This window comes from Schistocerca gregaria, chromosome 4, assembly GCF_023897955.1.
Source record: "Schistocerca gregaria isolate iqSchGreg1 chromosome 4, iqSchGreg1.2, whole genome shotgun sequence".
Lineage (NCBI taxonomy): Eukaryota > Metazoa > Arthropoda > Insecta > Orthoptera > Acrididae > Schistocerca > Schistocerca gregaria.
The window spans coordinates 691,003,873-691,022,413 of record NC_064923.1 but is presented as its reverse complement, the minus strand read 5'-3'; the positions used below and the strand labels follow the sequence as shown (position 1 = coordinate 691,022,413).

The 18,541-nt window shown below is 40.5% G+C and overlaps 1 protein-coding gene across 1 annotated transcript; it reads right to left on the bottom strand.

The window, feature by feature from the left end:
* Window positions 1-11,501: 11,501 nt before the first annotated feature.
* On the bottom strand, window positions 11,502-12,704 carry LOC126267872 (serine-aspartate repeat-containing protein C-like). The gene is made up of 3 exons (XM_049973182.1): window positions 12,594-12,704; window positions 11,669-12,009; window positions 11,502-11,574 (listed from the first exon to the last, which is right to left on the bottom strand). The coding sequence occupies exons 1-3, from the start codon at window positions 12,702-12,704 to the stop codon at window positions 11,502-11,504; spliced, it is 525 nt and encodes a 174-aa protein (XP_049829139.1).
* Window positions 12,705-18,541: the final 5,837 nt, after the last annotated feature.

Below are 18,541 nucleotides of genomic sequence, written 5' to 3'. Positions count from 1 at the left end.
AATTTAGTATTGGAGGGCAGCGTGGAGGGTAAAAATCGTAGAAGGAGACCAAGAGATGACTACACTAAGCAGATTCAGAAGGATGTAGGTTGCAGTAGGTACTGGGAGATGAAGAAGCTTGCACAAGATAGAGTAGCATGGAGAGCTGCATCAAGCCAGTTTCAGGACTGAAGACCACAACAACAACAATTGTAATGTGTAAAAGGTGGTGGGTATTAAAAAGATAGTAATTCCCACCCACCACCTTATACGAGGATCAGTCAGTAATTCCTACCCACATCACCTTTTACACATTAGAGGTTACTTTTCTACAGAATACAAGGATATGTCAAAGAGAAACTTTCCAGTTTGGTTTTAAATTTTGCTTTGGTGTCTGACATACACTTTATATCAATCGGTAAATGATCAAAAGTATTGATGGCAACAGTGTGCAAACGTTTTGGTGCTAAATACAACCTTACTGTGGTTAATAATGGTAATTTATTTCTTATGATGCCATAGTTATGTGCAGCTTTGTTCATTTTCCAATAAAGCTTATGAGGAGATAAATTTACTGTGAAGCAGTAGTCAGAATGCCTAACTCCTTCAACATATATCTACTAGATAATCGTGGGTGGGAACTATACACTATTCTTACAGAATGATTTTGAAAAATGAAGACTTCCTTTCTCAATAATGAGTTATCCCAGGAAATATTCCACATTATATTACTGAATGAAAATATACGAAATATGTCAAATTACTGATCTATATCCCCCCGAGGTTAGCAAGTGCAATAGTTGCTGAATTAAGTTGATTTAACAGTTCCAAAACGTGTTTTTTCCAGTTTAAATACCCATCACCGTGGGCAACTAAGAATTTCAAGATTCCAGCTAATTATATCCTCATCACGCGGTATATTTATCATTGGTGTAGTATCTCTAGATATGGAGAACTGAGGTACATATAGAGCTTTTTTAACAACTGATAATGAGAATATCTGCAGCAAACAAGTTGAAACGTCCCCTTTGAACAATTATACATAAATGTGCTGAAACTTGACACACAATATTTTTAGCGCAACGCGATCTGACTTTCAATAATCTCTACAAAAGGATTGCCCTGACTAACAATAACCTATACCTTTCACAAATCACTTACCTCACCAAAAATCTTCGTTACTCGAACTAGTGCAATACAGCGAGCGCAACTATTGCCAGCTAAATGAAAGATTCAAACTATGGAAGGCACTAACTACGGATAGGCATAGTTAGCGAATCGAAGTTTTTAATAGAGAACAAACAATATATTTACCTTAATAGTCATTATATATATATATATATATATATATATATATATATATATATATATATATATATATATATATCATGAACTGATATATATATATATATATATATATATATATATATATATATATATATATATCAGTTCATGACATCCAGTCTTACAAATTTCAAAACTCCGCCATCTCTCTCCCCACTTCCACCACTGCTGGCGGCTCGCCTCCAACTGCGCAACGCTACGCGCTGTTCACATCCAGCTGCCGCTGCCCAACACTACAATGGCAGACAACAATGCCAACCAGCCACAGACTGCACACAGCACAGCCAGTGATTTTCATACAGAGCGCTACGTGGCGGCGGCGTTACCAATATAAGAACCTAAAAAGCCTACTTACAAAGTGAGTAATACTCTTAAAGACAGTGCTTACCATTCCTTGTGATTCTGTGTGTTTGCAATGATCGTTACAGCAGCAATGCGACCTGCAAAAGAAATTAATGTTTTGTATTAGATAGAAGATTGTTTACATATAACAGGAGCAGTAGTGGACATAACACTGAGACTTGGTAAACATTTATGTGATATCCCCCAGTCAGAGAAATCTCCCTTGATTACAGTGGTTGAATCATAAAGTTCAACTTGATGCATTCTTTTGCTTGTCACTCACTACTTGCCCCATTCTGTGAAACTGGACATATTACCAATCCGTGTATTTTTGATTTGAGCCTGTTCAGAATTTTCTTGTCGCATAGTACTCCGGCAACGGAACGCCATTTGAGCCACACGCTGCTAAGGCGGTTGGAGATTTCTGCAGTGAAATATCCATCGGCAGCAATTGTCGAGCCCAGGTACTTAAGGGGACTTAGAATGGAATTTTTGTTTCACATTTTCGGAATTTTATATCATTTAAAAATGAAAAACTCATATGGGAAGTAGTTTATTTTATTTTTTAAATACAGTCTACACCTGTTGAAAATGCAAAAATTTTTACGTGCATTACTTTAAAATCTAATAAAATTGGCAATTTTTATATATAAGAGTGTGGATTGCTGTGTTATAAAGGTTAAATTACTTGTTTGTATTGGTCACGTCCAGAAGAGGATGGGCACCAGGTTGAGGAAGTTGCAACAAAGTTTGAGAGACAAGAAATTTTCTGATAGTTAAACCATTAGAGACACGCTGACAGAGAAAATAATTGATGAACTCCAGCAGTATTATGGGTTTGGCCATTAGAAATAATACTAAGGATTTGTTGAAAATAAAGCATGCAGTATGGGCTACCTTCTTCCACAGACTCTCAACTGACGAACAATCAGTACATCACCTTTGCCTTCCTGGACCTGATTCATGGTGCAATTATTACAATGGCCAGTACCCAAACAGTTCATACAGCTATAAACATTCCATCGCAGCAGCAGTCATGGATATCACAAAACCTATTTACAGAGACCTGGTCCGTGAGGGTGTTATTGCTTTTAGTGATTGTAACATTGGTATGGTGAAAGTGATAAAGTATATGGGAATTAATCCTGGAGCAAAGTCCATCAGAGAACTTCAACTGATGGACAAGTTTTGCATTGATAAAGCAGAGTATGCAGCTCAGCTGGCCACTAAGGGGTCCAGAAAGGAGAAAAGAAGAAACTACTTGGGAAAAGATCAATAGGATGATATATTGTATGGTGCAGGGTGCTTCTGAGTGATTAACAATAAAAAGAATTAAGCATACATTAAGTGAGTTACTGTCTTTTGAAGCTTTATAAGCCGGTTCCTAAAATTTACATTCTCTGTAACATTTTTCCCTAAATCTCAGAAAGCACTTAGAGTAGACTATTCAAATTTTCAGGGAGTAATAACATACACATCCTGAGTCTATTGAACTTAGAGAAGAAACTAATGTTATCTATAATTAAAATTGTTTAGGATAACATACAAAAAAGTACACAACATTTTAAGTATGTAATTTAAATTTTTTATTTCCGAAAGCAGTGCCTGAAATGTAATTATTGTAGTTCAGTAGACTCAGAACATACAGTTTAACGTCCTATTAAAGTTTCATTTGAATGGTTGCAGTGGTTCCTGAAATACAGGAAAGCCTAGTCACTAAATTTAATATTGTCGGGATACGGCGTTTCTACTCCCCTTAAAAGTCTTTGCTGTAGGGAGGTCAGCCCCATTGATTCCTATGGTTACAGTCATTTAAGTCTGTGGAAAGGCGATATGTCAACACACTTAGCCATACTAATATTTAGAGAAAATGTATTTTTCTTAATTCCAGAAAGAGAACCTGACGATGCAGTCATTGATTGAATTTTATGAACGTTGCTTTTTCCACACACTGCTATCATACTTCTCCTTTCTTGTTTGTCCCTACATTTCCTACTATATTTACGAAACCTGTGACTCATCATTTATAGTCCTTACACTTTATTCAATAGTAGTGTTATCCAGATATGTGGCACGTTGTTCTGTCTCTCGTTTCACTACACTCCATTAAGTCTGAAGTGTGTTGTTGGAATTACTGATTTCTGACCTAATGAGCGTGTTTTTTGATTTTATAAATAACTCTTCTTAGTAACTTTGATTAGTTTTTATAGTGTGCAACTACAGCAGGATGGCTACACATTCTTGACAACAGATACATTTCCGTCACTCTAGTTATCTGTAGTTTTTTATATGGCTGTTTACATTCCTTTCTGTTTATCTAACGGAGGAAGCTATTTTGGTGTCAAGGAACAGGCAAAATTTTATGTCAGCATTTTTTTGTTACAGATTTAATTCTGGGTCATCTCTTGTAAGCTAAATTTAAAAAAAAATTGTTCTGGGGCCGTTAATTATTCCAATTGATTTCCACTTGTAACAGTACACAATGGCATTTTATTGCAGTAAGCTACTTTGAAGTACGAGCTTGTAGCTCTGAAGTCGTTGGCGGTGGCAATATACAGCCGCTGGTATCATAGCGTGATTCACTCACACCTGTCGCTAGCCTAGCCGTGGGAAATGCAACCTGTGTTAGTTCGAGTCTCAGAATATTCAATCCCCTAAGAATCTGAATAAACACTATTAAATATTATTCAATTTTGTTAAAAGTCAATATACAGCCCTTTGTTATTAAAAGGAAGGTTGTATTAGAATCTCAGCTATCTAGCTGAGATACTTTCAGATTTAGAGACGATTACCTAAAACACCAAAAACCGGAACTTATAAGATAAATGTTAGTTAGCATTCATATCAGTTAGTCTGTTAGTACCATTTGGAATTATTACTGAAGTTCACTAAATGGCAGAAATACTTATTTAGATTTTTTATAATTAAATTCGTTCACTACTTCCCATTTTCGTAACATAGAATTCAGAAGGGAATAATATTTATTAATAACTATTTGTTTTGGTGTTTTAATGAATGAGAGTGAGTCAGAGTGCATATGTCGGACATACATACAGATTCAATATTATCTGATGTTAAACATTACATTACTATGTCATGGTAAAGTGTGAAGCAAGCAGTTGCAATGAAAGCTGTAATTTCCCTACCTTGCTGATGACGTATGTCCATAGGTACTTGCTGTTGTAAGAAGGCAGCCAGAATAGCCATTTGCAGAGTACTGATTTTCTGAAGTCATTTCAAGATTAGATTTCTTTTCGTTTGGTTTTGTTAATCATTTTATTAAGATTTGCATGATGAAGTGACGTAAATGCATCTGTGGATATTGACTGGAGTAGTACAGTTTTGGTGGGAGAAAGAACTCGAAGCATTGTTTTGGTTGGCTGGTCATTTTGAACAACCAAACAGAGTTGCGCATTTCCCGCGCTTTATCAAGTATTTAGAGGCCCTGGAAGGAACGCCAGAGAGAGTCGTAGGCTAGCTATCGGACGTACAGGTCATGTTGGAGTGTCCGTCTACGTTATGAGTAAAATCAAGAAGTTACTGGTATTTCGCGTCCGGATGGTGTTGCCGCGAAGTCTGTTGCATTTACGGCCAGATCGTGGAAATTAAAGTTCTATGAAGTGTTTAGTCGGAAAGATAAATGCATGTGAAATTTCGGCCTTTGTAGAATTCCTCGTTGTATGTTTCGTATTCATCTATGGAATAGTTGGCGAGCAGTTTCTTTATTAGAAATCCCCTGAAAAAAAGGCCGAATGTGAAGCTCATATATTGTAGCAGAGCATCGACTGTAAATCACGTAATAACTCAAGTCCAACTTAAATAAATTTCTGGCTTTCTTGCTTGTATGCTAATCCTATAATTTTGAACATAAAGAACTAAAATTCTTTTTGCGGAATTTTGATATTTTTTCCAAACGAATGAAGCAAAGAATGAAGCAATTCGTTATAAAGTATTACAATACAGTTTGTTACCAGAGTTTAGGCGGACTTTGCAAACGTAAGTATTGACAATGTTTTTCTTTAACGCTGATTTTAACATCGTCTGAACGATATCTAAGTATGCAGAGAATCCGGCTGGTGACCAATGCCGTACTGAGGTAGGTGGAACTTTTTGTAGCGCACAGTACGACGAAAGACAGTGGTCAAACGATTACTCAACGAAGAACGACTTATAACCCGCCACGCCGCACACTGAGAAATGATCATACAGTAAAGCACTATGTCTTTAAACGTAAGCAGCAGCGCATCGTGAACCGAAAAATTTAGTTCCTGAATGTAGTTATTTTCTTGTTTAAGCTGTAAAAAAGTAAACGGTATCAATAAGAATGTTACTTTCTTTATCCATCCATGTTGGAAATTACTGATATCAAGTTATAAGATCCAAATAAGGTTTACAGATCGTTTCTACTGTCAGAAATTAGTAGAAAATCTACACCACAAACATAACATCTTGCTGTTGTCTGACAGATAGCATTGTAAGGAATCGATATTTCTCAAAAACATTTAAAACTTTTCAGTATGGATCTATGTACATTTGCAATTAAAAGTGAATCATTTCTTAGTATTAATTCACTAGGACACACTTCTGTGTGCTCCTCTTTACAAAATGTACTTGTAGCAATGTTTTAGCTCTTTGGTTCTATTTTAAAATATATAAACCTCCTTTTCCCATATTACTTGCCTTTCAGTACGGTACTAGAGCAATAGTCCTCAACCATTTTTGCTCAAGAGTCAAAACAATAGATACAGGAATCGCGCGGTAAGTTGGATGCCTACCCCTCAGGAGAAATTGTAAAAGTCGGCGACATTCGGAACACGCTGTGTCGGCTGGTTTCTATTCCACATTGCTGCCGCCCTCAGCGACACTCGAGTTGTGACACTGACGAAGCGTTGTGGTTCTGTCTGTGCGCGCGTACGATTAAAAGATTAGTCGCACTATTGTATTTAAATTCTTCATGCAATATGAAGCTTGATCCCAAATGTTAGCTAAATGTTTCGAATGTCATTTTTCTTTGCATTGTATTCCAACGGTCTTCATGGACCTTCTTACGCCTTGCTACAAACAGAAACCACATTTGAGGATGATCGTCTCTTTTATGCGTATTCAAGGATCCTTGATACCTCCATGTCAAGATATATGTCATAGTAGCTGTTAGGTAAGTTCGCGCACGCCGGAGAGTTGTCAGTACTGGAAGAGAAAAAGAAAACATTTGCTCTGCCATAGCCTCTAATGTAGCAGGACCTGTGCTACTTACCCTTATACCCTGAGATAAGCTGCCAATTTCACTCAGTTCACAGCCAAATGAACCGACGTCAATTACAACCAAGCACGCCTTGAAATATTACTGCTTGTGTGAGTATTTTTGTTTTTTACTGAGCATGGAAACCACACCCTCAAGAAGTTCTTTACATTAGCTAACGTTTCTAAATTCGTCTGTTAGTTGCTAGATGTGTATTAGTATAAAATACGGCTGAGGACCACAGGCCGCACGAATTCTTGCTACCCGCAGGTGGCAGTTTGCCGACCACGCTATAGTGAAACGCCTACCGAGGTATTCCTGGTGATAAAGGGCTTCCTACCATTGGTCATGGCCGTGAGAAATAGTCGTGCAACATTACCGGTTCAAAAAGCGTGATATGATAAGATAAACGAATACTGGACATACGAGCCGCATCTAAGAAGAAAATAATGGCATGTATTGATATAAAATGGCAAGAAATCTGATACGGCGCAGAAACGGAGAGGAGTACGTACCCGTTCCTTCTTAACATGAAACAAAGGTCAAGAACGTCATATTTGCATCCAACCAAGTGGCCTATAAACTCCGGAATGAGTGCTCACTCAGCAGCTACGTGAGCGCTGACATCATTCAGGCACGACTCGCGATCCTTCCTCAGAGGTTCACTTGCGGCATTACTCCACCTCTTACTTTCCAAACCACACATAATTTCTCCTGCATACTTTGTCAAACTATCTCTCCTGCAAGAAAGCGTATTGCAGAGACAAGACTTAGCCGCAGTTCGGGGCATTGTTTGCCGAATGAATATTAATTCTGCAGCTGCACGTGCGCTTATGTGAAACTTATTGGCAGATTAAACGCTCTGGAAACAACTCTCCCAGATTATGGTTTAGCCATGTCTCCACTATACCCTCTCTTCCAGGAAGGCTAGTTCCGTAAGACATGCAGGAAAATTTCTGTGGAGGGTGCTGAGTAGATGAGGTACTGGCGGAAGTAAAGCTGTGAGAGCGGGTCGTGAGTCGAGTTTGTATGAGTCAGTCCGTAGAGCCCTTGGCTGCAAAAGGCAAAGGTCCCAGATTGGAGTCCCTGTTCCGCACATAACTTTAAATGAGATAGAATGTTTCGAATTATAGACTATCTATCGACACTTGCTCCACGACCCAGCTACTTACTGAAAACACGCCAACACACCAGAAACACTTGTGGTTGTGGAGGAATCCATTAGACAAGATGTTTCAGACCAGAACAGAAAAATCTTTGGTAATACACTGGTGTATAAGATTATAAGGAATGAGAAGATGTGACGCAAACTGAACTTGATGGCAACAAAAATATCTGCAGGCCCATGCGCCCGATTCAACCAAGAAGATGCCATTGGGAACGTGACAGCGAGATGCACGTGTTACAATAACCTTCTGGAAGCAGAGACGATATGAGTTTCGGGTAGGACCAGGAAGCACTTTCTGAGATCAAAAAAATGCTCAAATGTGTGTGAAATCTTATGGGACTTAACTGCTAAGGTCATCAGTCCTTAAGCCACTACTGAACCTAAATTATCCTAAGAACAAACACACACACCCATGCCCGAGGGAGGACTCAAACCTCCGCTGGGACCAGCCGCTTCTGAGATCCTGACAGCCATCTCCCAATTTTCATACCCTGGGTGAGACGGCAACACAATTCCTGTAAATATTGAGTTTTCGTACGATGCAGCTTGAGCTTTCTATCCCGACATATTAGGAGATCTAGTTTCGTTCTGACACGAAGTGTAGCAGTGCAGTACTGACTAGTGTAGTGACTGTAGTGTTGTATTGCATAGCGTAGTCTAAAAATACAAATTGCAAAATTGTGAAGCAGCAATGTTAAGATAGTTCAGCAGACCAGTAGCACGGTCCTTTTGGATCCCAAATAAATGGAGCCCGACAATATCCGTAGAGAGCGTTCGAAACCTCAAGGACTGGGAAGGGGGGGGGGGGGGTGAGGGGCTGGCGACGTCGACCTGTTGTTGCTCAGTGCTGTCGTTTTAGACCATTAAGTGTGCGGAAATCAACACCACAAAGATAGCAGTGGTTTCGCTGATGCTCAAACTGTAAGGCCTATTCGTATCTATTGTCAGTAGCGGTATATCTGAAGTTTTGTTCCCGGTGGGGGTGGGCAGAAATGTAGTGGAACTTTGTTGCCGATATAGCATCATTTAACCCATTTTACACGCCACATGAGCTTCTGAGCTGTGGCCTTCTTTCCGCTTGTGGTGACACCTTGCTGTTTGCAGCGTCATCGAGCCCGTGAGTGAGGTCACAGGGCATCATGCCCTTGCATCATTACACAGAAAGCGTGTAGGCACCTTTGAGCCAGATTTTGAATTTACGCGTTGCAGCAAGACTCACTTACGGAGTTCCTTAAATTGTGTTTCTCAGTGGAGATTACACAAGCCTGCGTTTTGAAAATCGTTGGCAAATAATTTCTCAAAAACAGGAGGTCTACAATCAATACTGCCTTTCGTGGTTCATTTTAATGCTGATGTGATAAGGAAATTAAATAACACTACTGATGCTCTTAAAGATCTCCTCAACAGAAGCCTTCATTCTTTCTCACGCTGCTTCTTGATGTCACAACCTGCTACAAAACAGGCGTAACAATATACATAGGGGAGGGAGGGAGGGAGGGAGGGAGGGAGGGAGGGAGGGAGGGAGGAAGGGAGGAAGGGTGGAAGGGAGAGGGAGGGAGAGGGAGGGATGGAGGGAGACACACACACACACACACACACACACACACACACACACACACACACACAGAGAGAGAGAGAGAGAGAGAGAGAGAGAGAGAGAGAGAGAGAGAGAGAGAGAGAGAGAGAGGGGGGGTGGAGGGGGAGGGAGGGGAGGACAGAGGGGAGAGAGAGAGGGGGGGGGGAAGGGACGGAACAGGAGAAGTATGTCTGATGCCGACGTTCTTCACATGGCGGATCGAAAAGGAAAAGACAGGAGCGACTTTGCGTAGGGTAACTCATACACCTGTGAAGTTTATCAACTTATGTCAACTAGAGGGGAGAGTTTTCAATAGCTATCGGATTCAAATTGTGATAAATGGTGTAGCAGGTCAAGAGTAATTGTATTTGAACAATACATTGTTATGTGCATATGACAGCTACTAGTTATTACGGGATCTAGTTAGTTGATTACTTTCGGTTTAATACGAAGGACAGCGTCATTATATGACATTAGCTCTTGTACTAAACACGCTTTGTTGAGGAAGTTACATTCATTCAGTCATTTAGAGGGTGCTCTCAGCGTCATACGTCAACCTGATGTAATTAAAATTCGTAAGAAAGTTACATTCATTCAGTCATTTTGAGGGTGCTCTCAGCCTCATACGTCAGCCTGATGTAATTAAAATTCGTGAGATACTATATTTCGAGGAGTAGTGTGGAGCAGTCGTATGGCCACTAAGGCCGAAGCCATGGATAAGCTACTATGTAAATAAGAGTTTCTATATCTCAGCAACATTTTCCACTCAGTTGGGTTTACATTTTAAGGGGTGAGTTCTGAGTTTGTCTTTTACACACACACACACACACACACACACACACACACACACACACACACACACACACACACACACACACAAACAGTCTGACTGTCTGATAGTACGTTAGTGGTGGCAGCGGAAAACTGTGTGTTCGACGCGCCACAGTCACAAAAGTGTTTCAGTCCATTGCAAGAGATGTTGCGAGGAATTTCTTTGCAGTAGGATATTCTGCACTATATCTGCTCTAAGTTGGTGTAGTGGGTGCCGCTTATTCCAAGAGCTTCGTTTACCTTCACAAATCTAAGACGATCTGTCCACAAAATACGATCATACGTTTCTCTCCCTTGGTGGAAAGTCCTCTGATACCATAGTTGGTGTTACTGACTGTACGATTCGTCTGAACAGTTCGTTAATGTGGCGCCAGTGTGTAGATGTGTTGCAAGGGAAGGCACAGAAGACACGGACTGTTGCAAGGGAAGGCACAGAAGACACGGACTATGCTTGAGGCACATGAAGCAGTAGTCATAGGTCCTTGTTTATAGGTAACACATTTCTGAGGTACATGAAGCTTTGTATACTCTCTAAACAGAAACGTTCATGCCAGAAAGTAATTTAGCAGATTTTTAGCGAATGATGTACTCGACATATATAAAATTTATTCGTTTGTAGAGGAAGTAGGTTCCTATAACCACAATGGAGTTCTGAGTCCCAGACTGGTTCGTCCATCTCTATTCTGGCTCTACGTGTTTATAAGCGCGAGACGAAATACTTTTGAATTTGGATAATATTGAGGTAGCATCCCTTTGTCTACCGCTATAGCAGTAAGAACAAAATCAGTTTACTTATTTCAGTTTTATTTAAAAGCACTGAGTCCATTTACTTATTTCAGTTTTAATTTAAAGCACTGAGTCCATAAATTCAGCGAGCACGTGCCACCTTCAACGCTTATCAGGTAAAGCTCGGTTAGTCTTCTCCTGCGCCGTCCCCAAATGTCTTGAGTCTTCTACTGGTCAAAGCTGTCATGACACCACGATGTGCTTTCGTGTTGATGGTAAACTATGTCGCCAACTCCTCAGCTTTTGCGCTCGCAGCGACGTGTACACGACGGTGTCGTATCGTCGTCGTAGTCCGATAAATCGAAGGCTCTGAAAAAAAAAAGAGGGTACATTAGCAGAAGTTTACTGCCAATTGTGGAATGTCGTACGGCTCAGACACCACGGTATCGTAAGCAAACAGAACATCATCGACACCACAGTGTCCTCATCAGTGTCCTCATCAGTGTCCTCATCAGTGTCCTCATCAGTGTCCTCATCAGTGTCCTCATCAGTGTCCTCGTCAGTGTCCTCGTCAGTGTCCTCGTCAGTGTCCTCGTCAGTGTCCTCGTCAGTGTCCTCGTCAGTGTCCTCGTCAGTGTCCTCGTCAGTGTCCTCGTCAGTGTCCTCGTCAGTGTCCTCGTCAGTGTCCTCGTCAGTGTCCTCGTCAGTGTCCTCGTCAGTGTCCTCGTCAGTGTCCTCGTCAGTGTCCTCGTCAGTGTCCTCGTCAGTGTCCTCGTCAGTGTCCTCGTCAGTGTCCTCGTCAGTCTTTTGGCTTCCAGCGACTTGTACCAAGCGTGATCATCATAAATGCCAGGCCCTGAAAAAACAAAAAAATACGTGTGTGAGCCGCGTGAGTTAGTTCGTGCTCAGACACCACTCCATACCTTCTTATCGTTCACAAACAACTTCGTCGCCTCTAGTCCCTCAGCTTCCGCGCTTCCAGCTACTTTTACACGTTACCTTTGTCGTCGTCGTAGTCAAATAAGTGTTAGGTCCTGAAAAAAAATTGGAAGTACGTGAGCAGGAATTTACTGCGAGTCGTAGGAGCTCGTTTGTGTTCAGACACTGCGACATACCTTAGGATCGTTCGCAAAACAGTTCATGAGCATGAGTTTTCTGCAATTCGTTGGAAGGGTACGTGCTCAGACATCGTGGTATACCTCCGATCTGTTCGCAAACATCTTCGACACCGCCACTTTCTCAAACTTTGCCCTCCCAGCGACGTGTATAATGTGGTGGCGTCGCTGTCGTACTCAGATAAATGCTAGGCTCTGAAAAAAAGCAGGTACTTAAGCAATAGTTCACTGCCACTCGTGGGATCTCGTATGTGGTCAGACGCTGAGGCTTACCTTCGTATCGTTCGCAAGCAGTTTCGACACCGCCACCTCCTTAGCTTTCGCAATTCCTGATATTTCTACACGGCGGCGCCGTCGTCGAAATACTTTCACCTTCTGCAGCATACTGTCTACTCTCGAAGAACTCTCCCTAAACGCACCAGCGTCTTTCTTTATATAGAAGTATGACAATGCTAAGCGTGGTTTCCGTGGAAATGTGCTGTGACGTCATTTCTTCGGCCATTGTTCATTGCCACAGACATGATACGTGAATTGGAGTGGCAATAATTAAAACAAAGGCCTTTGTCGTTGCGATGGGATCTTCTCATGAAATTTCAATCACCAGTTTTCTCCTCCGATGGCGAAAACATTGTGTTGGCACGTACCTACATAGCGAGAAATGATCATGACTATAAAATTAGAGAAATTAGAGATCGAACACAAAAAAATTAAATGCTCGTTTTTCCCGAGCCGTTCGAGAGTGGAACGATATAGATACAGCTTGAAGGTGGTTCATTGAACCGCCTGTCTGGCACTTTATTGTCAATAGCAGAGTAATCACGTAGATGTAAAATTCCACATTCATGTATCGATACTACACAACCATTGCTGACAGACTGTAAAGGAACTGAAAATATTGTGATTTAATCGCAGAGGTGCTGAAAATTTTTTCCAGTGACACACCAGAGAAATATCTGGTAAACTTTTTATCTTTGAGAGACATAGGAACAATTTCGCCCTTCGTTTTTTATTTCTTGTATGAACGACTACTTTTTGTTCTGATGGGCTGGTGGGATGTCGTACTGTCTAGTTACTAGTGTGTGTGTGTGTGTGTGTGTGTGTGTGGTAAATGAATGAGTTAAAAAACGCAAGATTTGTTTTATATTATTTTCATCGCACAACAAGCCTTATTCCCATGCCTATGGAGTATTTATGTTAAGCAGAGAAGGCGAGTTTTAGATGGAACCGAAGATCTTCAAAACGGCGCTGCTCAACAATAGAGGTACGTGATTGTGCTCTCTACTTTCCTTTCGTGGCCGCTAAAATTACTTCCGATTCGTTTTGCCGAGACATTCAGAACCTGCAATCGTCTTTTTCTTATAAAAATAGTAGTCCGATGCAAAAGAAATACTCTTAGATTTAAATAATTGCCATTCTTTTACCCAGGCCACGGGGAATGATAGAACGTACGTGCCTCTACTCTGAATGTACGTTCGCAATCTCCGAGTGTGTTACGACGAAATTATTTCACAATGAAAATTTCTCATCAGACCGCAACCACTCGCACGCGAATGTACGTACCCTCTGAATGTATCTAGTCAGTCACGCGCGTTGTTCAAAAGCTTTACTTTTAACATTCAGTGGATTACATTTCCGAAATTAATTTTTGTTTATGCTGCAAATCGTACTTCACGCGAAGTATTTATTACGTAAGTTTCAGGCTCAATTTAATAAAAAAAAAAAGATTCCGAATAATAGAAATAAAGAATAACAATCAAACAAATCAAACCTAAATAAACAGAAAGAGGGAACGTTACAAGACGAAATGTGGAGAGACACACTAGCTCGACCACTCACTCTATGTTGGATATTTAGACAGAAAACTTGGTGATTCTAATGCCGAGACAACGTTTAGGTAACTTGCAGACACTATCCTCTACACAGAGTTTGTAATCTCTGTATTCACATGAAGTGTTGAGTGCTATTGACTGGGATTTCAGATCGATTCCGTATTCCTGGATTCCCGTAAGGCTTCTTACACTGTTCCTCACAAGCGGCTCGTAGTAAAATTGTGTGTTTATGGAGTATCGTCTCAATTATATGACTGGATTTGCGATTTCCTGTCACAGAGGTCACAGTTCGTAGTAACTGACGGAAAGACATAGAGTGAAACAGAAGTGATTTCTGCCGTTCCCCAAGGTAGTGTTACAGGCCCTTTGCTGTTCCTTATCTCTAAAAACTATTTGGGAGACAATCTGAGCAGCAGTCTTCGGTTGTTTGCAGATGACGCTGTCGTTTATCGACTAATAAAGTCATCAGAAGATCAACCAAATTTCAAAACTATTTAGAAAAAGTATCTAAATGGTTCGAAAAGTGGCAGTTGACCCTAAATAACGGAAAAAAGTGTGAGGTAATCCAGATCAGTGCTAAAAGGAACTCGTTAAACTTCGGTTACACGATAAATCAGTCTAATCTAAGTCCGTAAATTCAACTAAATACCTAAATATTACAGTTAAATTGGAAAGAACACATAGAAAATATTGTGGGGAAGGCTAACCAAAGGCTGCGTTTTATTGGCAGGACACTTAGAAAATGTAACAGACCTACTAAGGAGAATGCCTACACTATGCTTGTCCGTCCTCTTTTAGAATACTGCTGCGCGGTGTGGGATCCTTACCAAGTAGGACTGACGAAATACACCGAAAAAGTTCAAAAAAAAGCAGCACGTTTTGTATTATCGCGAAATATGGGAGAGAGCGTCACAGAAATGACACAGGATTTGTCCTGGAAATCATTAAAAGAAAGCCGTTTTTCGTTGCAATGGAATCTTCTCATGAAATTCCAATCACCAATTTTCTCCTCCGAATGCGAAAATATTTTGTTGACACCGAACTGCATAGGGCGGAACGATCACCACGATAAAATAAGGGAAATCAGAACTCGTACAGAAAGATATAGGTGTTCATTCTTTCCGCGCGCTATACGAGATTGGAATAACAAAGAATTGTGAAGGTGTTTCGATGAACCCTTTGGGAAGCACTAAAATGTGATTTGCAGAGTATTCATGTAGATGTAGATGTAGGTGTGGATGTATGGTTCCTGGATTTGTATCTATGTGTTCCTCGCTTATGACAATGATTCATACAAGCGCCATACACAATATTATGTATTTTTAACATTAGTGAGCGAGGTGAAACAGTTATTAAACCGATATGGTACTAGAATGATACTAGTTTCAAGTCTTTAGATGTATTCAGTACATTCTTATTTCGTGGTTTCTTTTCACAGTTTAACACAACAGAAAATAATCCTCAGTCCTTTTCTGTCTTTGCAATCTCTTACTACGATTATGTTGGCCAAGAGATATAAAATTCTAAGCTTCTTCTTTCTTAATTCTTACTACATATTACGAAGCCAGACTTCCGGTAGAAGTCACCATCATTCTGCCAACAGCCTTGTCAAAGAGGGCGAAGGAGGTAAAAGAGATTCAGTTCTGCCCTCTGGAGTTGGAATGTATCCTTGTAAGAGAGGACAGTTGGCAATAATCAATTAAATGTCGATTCAGAAGGCAAAGGCATAAAAGAAGAGTAATGAAGGGCTACAAGAAAAGAACGCTATTACAGGTGGCGGTCACTTAAAACCAGTCAGAAAACTGATGATCCGTCCCCACAAATAAGATAATTAGCGTTGCAATGTATGGCTACTAAACGAAGGACTTTGTTTCGATACTAGATAGTGAAAAACATAACGGTGCATTATAAGATAGTTTCAAAGTGACGTCCCTGCTGTTGTCACATCCAAATATTGCTTAGGCACATTGTCCTATCGGATGATGCAGCTGTAGACATCACTCTGTGAAGACGTCAGTTAGTATTTTGATTTCCTGGCCTACGTCCTTACGCTCGCGTCTCAGTGTGAAGAGGAACCAATTGGTATATGGCCTTCCTAATACCTTTAACAGGAAGCTGTGTGAAATACACTGTCTTAAAAAAATTTAAGGCCTTTGGAAGACTTGTTCTAATGTCCATGTAACTTCATACTCTTTTACGTATTCGGCGGGCACGTTAATGAAAACAGTTGCTATTCGCTGTGACAATAGTCACCAGGGTGCATTAGTGTTTTTCACGTTTAGTGATTTTACCAGTCCTGCTAGCATATACAGCTGGTAAGAACAACGTCAGATGTTGAGTGATTACTGCGAAGAACACGGAGGTGCCGTATACTCGTATTAAAGTGGCTTCGTTATAAGTCTCAGAAAGAGGTAAAGTGGCCTCATTATAAGTCTCCATTTAGCTGGCCGGACGTATTGTGCAATATCTTGATTTGTTGGGCATTCGGACTCGACAGTGGCCAGATTTAGGAGTTCATGGGAAAGTGACAGAAATCGTGCTCTTCGTCAAGTTTCCAGTAGACCATATATGGGCAGCACAAGGGAGGATCGCCGTAGTTCGTCCCTGCCATATCATAAAGATCGAGCATCTGGGAGCAAGTAATCGACTCCCGGTACCATTGTGTGTATTATACTTTCGTAAAGCTCTCCCACTAAATCAGTGTTGACCATTCAGCTTCCCTGTTACAGTCCTTAATTGCTAGTTTCACTTCATATCGCTTTGGGCCTTTATATCTATATAGTTAATTAACGTGATTGTGTCTAACAGCACCCCACTAATGCAGCATTCGAATATTACAGATTGGTTTTTCCTACTTACCTGCATTATTTTAAATTCTTCTACGTTTAGAGCAAGCTGCGCTCTGTTTCATTCATCCCACATTCGTCTACAATCACTCAACGACGACATTACACTGTCAGCAGTGATCGGTCGTGGACTGCTGCTAGTCCTATACGTCAGTTAGTTTATTTATATACCGTTCTATTACATTTCCCGTAAGACATTCATGATAATACCCTTATCTCTAATGAAAACTCCAGCACAACCGAGTTCTATTACTTACGAAGTCTTTCAGTCACTTAAATATCTGAGACCCAGGTTAAAACTTTGCAGTGGTTGACCGTGTCAAACGCATTACGAAATATGTGAATATGGAACATGCCTTGTGCCCTTCATGCATGGTTCACAGCATATAGTGCGAGAAAAGGACAAACTGAGTTTCGCACGAGTGATGCTTTTTAAGTCCATGGTGGTTTGTGAATAGAAACTCTTCTACCTCAAGCAAAACATTTTCCATTACAACTTTTGAGTATGCTCAACAATTCTGCAGCAAGCCGACGTTAAGGATACAACATTAAATTTATTAGCATTGTGGACCACCATCAGCTATAGAATGGAATGACGACAACGAATATTTGTGCCGAATCGGAACTTACCTCAAGCGATCGCCTACCAATTTGGCTACCCCTGCACGACTCACCGCCGGACCCAAACTTCCATACGTCGTCAATCATGCGCCTACAACCTGTACTCGTACAGTCGTTAAGTACATTCCCGTACAGGTGAGACACTTTACTGGAAAGTCGCTTCTCCGGTGTTAGCCGATAACTACGATACTGCAATGCCTGTGTTATTTTGAACTAGGACGAAAGGTTCCTTTGGACGTGCATCGTAATTTAGACACTGCAATATCGTATTAAGGATAAGAGGCTATAGTTCTGTGAGCGTCATACTGGTAAGAGAAAGAGAAAGAGAAAGAGGAAACACAACGAATGGTCGGCGTAATTATGACCGCAATGAAAGTGAAATACAGGTGGATACAGCATACAGCCACACGAATGGATGGCAGATGGAGGACGTAAATTCTTTATCAGATTCCAGGCAGCAAGAAAAGGCGTAGACGATAATGCAATGGAAGACGGGTAGATTACATTAGAAAATATGGATGCTGTAACGTCTCCTTGCAAAACACATATTATATGTGGTGAAAAAAGATAAAATAATTGAACTGGATGATTGTAATTGCGTGAAAAATGATTGTGTGAACTTTATGTAACAAAGAGAAACCATTATGTGTCATGTTTTATCCTGGTATGGAATTAAGTATCGATTTTCTTAAAGATAATATCTGTGTCGGCGACTACTGAAACCGCCACAGACGATACTTATTAAATATCAAACAAAGATGAAAATACACCAAACCGAGTGTAAATAGTAGTGTCCGAGCATTAATTTCTCTGATCGTGACTAAGGTTCGATTACGGTAAGTGTTTTCTAATACGAGTGCGTTTCCGTGCCGTATCGTTATGGTATTTGCACCGCATTTCAGCGTTGGTATACCTACCATTTCGG